Source organism: Fukomys damarensis, unplaced genomic scaffold (assembly GCF_012274545.1).
Source record: "Fukomys damarensis isolate Sample0158 unplaced genomic scaffold, DMR_v1.0_HiC HiC_scaffold_23, whole genome shotgun sequence".
NCBI classification, from domain to species: Eukaryota; Metazoa; Chordata; class Mammalia; order Rodentia; family Bathyergidae; genus Fukomys; species Fukomys damarensis.
The window spans coordinates 42,242,146-42,245,469 of record NW_022900935.1 but is presented as its reverse complement, the minus strand read 5'-3'; the positions used below and the strand labels follow the sequence as shown (position 1 = coordinate 42,245,469).

Sequence of the window (3,324 nt, the reverse complement as noted above, 5' to 3'; positions counted from 1 at the left end):
CTCTCAGCACACCCCGCCCCAGACTCCTGGCCCAGCTCGAACCCGGGACCTCACCGGTCCCCCACCTCACCAACCCTGCAGTGCTGCCAGATCCTGGTAGTGAACGGCGCGGAGCTGGACGTCCGCGACCGTGACGGGTACACGGCCGCCGACCTGTCCGACTTCAATGGCCACAGCCACTGCACCCGCTACCTGCGCACCGTGGAGAATCTGGTATGGCGTGGCTCCGTGGCCTGATCTTTCGCTCTCCGCCCGGGGGGTGATGTTTTACTCTTTACCAAGGAAGAAACAGGTTCGGGTGTGAAACCCCGGGCCCGAGGTGACACGGGGAGTTGGTGCCCACTGGGGAGGGAGGGGCCACGAGGGAGAAGAGGGGGAAGGCTGAAGGGAAGGGCGCCGGGAGGACGGGAGCTCTCCGGGTAAGAGAGGCTGGAGAGGTCAGGAGGCCCACGTCCAGCCGCCCACTCTTTAGCACAGGGAGCTCCCAAAGCTGCCCGGGAGGGAGGTGGCGCTAGTGCCCAATTCACAGATGGGTGAACTGAGTTTCCCGAAGGCCCAAGGTCGCAAGCCAGTAAGTGGTGAAGCCAGAAGGCCAGGCCTGGCTGGGACTTCCCATCTTGACCGTTACCCCTCACTCCTGCTCACTTGGCAGTGAATCCACATCTGGGAGCCCACGGGACTCTTGGGAATTATTTTGTGCTGGTTGCACAGCAGTGCACTGCCGTGACCCCCGTTCAGCAATCTGAAGAATATGCAAGCCCAGGGTCAGACACCGCAGCTGGACTGGATAACCAAGTCCCCCAGAGGCCTGAATTAAGGTGGCTGGGCAGGCAGTGAGGACCCTGTCATTGGGCCATCCAAGCAGTGTCGGGCCACAGGGCCTTTCTGCACCAGAAGTGGGTTCCTCCCCTGAGTCTGTCTGTGCTGTGGGCCCTGCCAGTCCCTTCTGAGGGCCTTTGAGGCTGCAGCTGCCCGGCAACAACCCATTCGTCCAATGCTGTCTCTGATGGGTGTAATCTGAGGCCTCGTCACTGTGGTATGAGTTGTTTACACTGGTGGTGTTCACTGGGTACTGAGCCCCAGCGCTTCACTTTCTAACTCTTGTGTGGAGATGGGCATAGCGGTGCACACCTGTCTTCTCAACACAGGAGGTTGAGGCAGGAGGATTGCCACAAGTTCAAGGCCAGCCTGTCTCAAAAAAACATAATCTTTTTGCCACGTACCGGGAAGGTAGTGACATCATTCACATTTATAGGTGAGGACACTCATGTGCCCAAGGCCACATGAGTGGTGGGGAAAGGACATCTAAAGCCACTGACCCAGCCTCTGTCATCTGTGGCCCTCCAGGGTCAGGGCTGGGGGTCCTTGGAGTCCACAAGTGCCAGACAAGACCATAGCGCTGTCACGCCACCCATGTCTCCCGGGCTCCCTGTGGCTCGTGGGGTAGCAGCAGGGCTGGCTCCTCATCCAGACAGACCTAGCATCAGCGGTGTCAGCCCCAAGCCACCGAGGATGTTGGCCCAGAAAAGGCAAACACTCCCAAGGAGTCCCTGATTACAGGGCCAATGAGCATGGCCGCTGCGCCGTTACCTGGTGCCAGGCCTGCCTGCCCTTCCCAGGGGGCCTGTGACACTTCGCAGGCAGGGAGGGGCCCTGGGCAGGGAGGAGTTCTGGGAAGGAGGCAGCGGAGCGAGCCGGCTTGCAGGCATCAGGGACGCCATGGGCAATGTAAGCAGGACCCCAATCCCAGCCCTGTCCCCACCAGGAGGGGACAGACACAGTGGGCAGAAGGGAGGGTGACATGCTCTGCAGCATGGGCCTGAGCTGCCTTTCTCCGCTGAGCTGGGCCGCCCCCCACCCCCGGGCCCTCCAGGAGATGGGCTGGGCTGGTGTTGGGAGCTGCCAGGTCAGGTAAGTCAACGGTTTCAGCCAGGTGCCAGGGCTGAGCTGTCCTGTGCCTTCCGGACCCTACCTGTGTGCACAGGAGCCCGAGCCCTGCCCATTCTGAGGAGAGCCTTGCATATGGTACTGGTCCCCTGGGTGCAGCCCAGGCCCCTCCTCCCAGTGGGTCTCCTCCCTCCAGGGTGGGAAGGGTCAGGGCCTGGAGTCCTGCTGCGGGGGCTGGGCTGGAATCCTAGCCTGAGAAGGACCCCAAGCTCTTCTCACAATGGGGAAAGGGTCTTGGAGAGAGAGGAGCAGCTTCGGCTGGCTTGAGCAGAGCCCCAACTGGGCCCTGGCCACCCTCATGTCCTCCCTGCCTTCCCTGCAGAGCGTGGAGCATCACGTGCTGTCCCGGGACCCATCCACTGAGCTGGAGGCCAGGCAGCCCGACTCGGGCATGTCCTCCCCACACACCACCGTGTCTGTGCAGCGGCCCCACTTTGACCTCAGCTCGCCCACCAGCACCCTCTCCAACTACGACTCCTGCTCCTCCAGCCACTCCAGCCTCAAGGGCCAGCACCCTGCACGTGGTGAGTGCACCCCGCGGGAGGAGGGGAGAGCAGAGCCAACGCCAGCGCCTAGACAAGGTGCTTGTGTGCGCATACCACACACACGTGTACATGCACATGTACACTTTCCCCAGAAACCCACATGCACCCTGCACACAGTTCATCGTTCTCACCCGCCCACACCAGACATGCACACTTGCACATGTGCACAAACACTGTGCAGATGAGTTGCTTCAACACACACATGCACACCCACAGTACACCCAGTTTTCATACCTGCGCACACCCACACCATGTCTCCAGACCAGCACACGCAATTCACCCATGCAGAGTCCCGAGCACAAATATGACAAATGCACATGCCCTCAGGCTGGTCACACCCTGAGCATGGAAGTCCACCCATCTGCAGGGCCTGCTTCCCACTTCGGAGCTGGCGGGGGCCTTCAAAGGCTAGCTGTGGCCACCCAGACTCCTACCACCCACTCGCAAGAGCCGCCCTGCCCTGTCCTGGTGGGGCTGCCCTACAGGCACTGCCTGGTGCCCAAGCTCCCTGGTGCTTGCCCTCCAAGTCTGTGAACATCCTCTGCCTATGACCACGGGCGTGGGTGGTAGGGAGAGAGCAGTCAGCACTGCCAGAGGCCACAGTGAGCCATGCCAGGGAGCACTCCTGAGCCAGCCCTGCCTCTGGGCGCTGGGGAGTCTTGGGCCCCAGGGGATAGCCTCTGTAAATTCCCCAGCCTGCTTTCTGCCTGCCTCCCCAGGGTTTCCAGGTGCAAGGGCTGCAGACATCCAGAGCTACATGGACATGCTGAACCCAGAGCTGGGCCTGCCTCTGAGCAAGAAGGGGAAGCCTGTACCCCCACCCCCACCCCCT

At 61.7% G+C, this 3,324-nt stretch overlaps 1 protein-coding gene across 1 annotated transcript in view; it reads left to right on the top strand.

Annotated features, from left to right (window-relative positions):
* Espn (espin) overlaps positions 1–3,324 on the top strand; it is a gene marked incomplete at its 5' end in the record, with an annotated part of 27,685 nt that overhangs the window by 10,884 nt on the left and 13,477 nt on the right. The window contains 3 exon segments of the mRNA XM_033767398.1: positions 82–213; positions 2,270–2,471; positions 3,212–3,324. Coding sequence (XP_033623289.1) covers positions 82–213; positions 2,270–2,471; positions 3,212–3,324 — 447 coding nt within the window.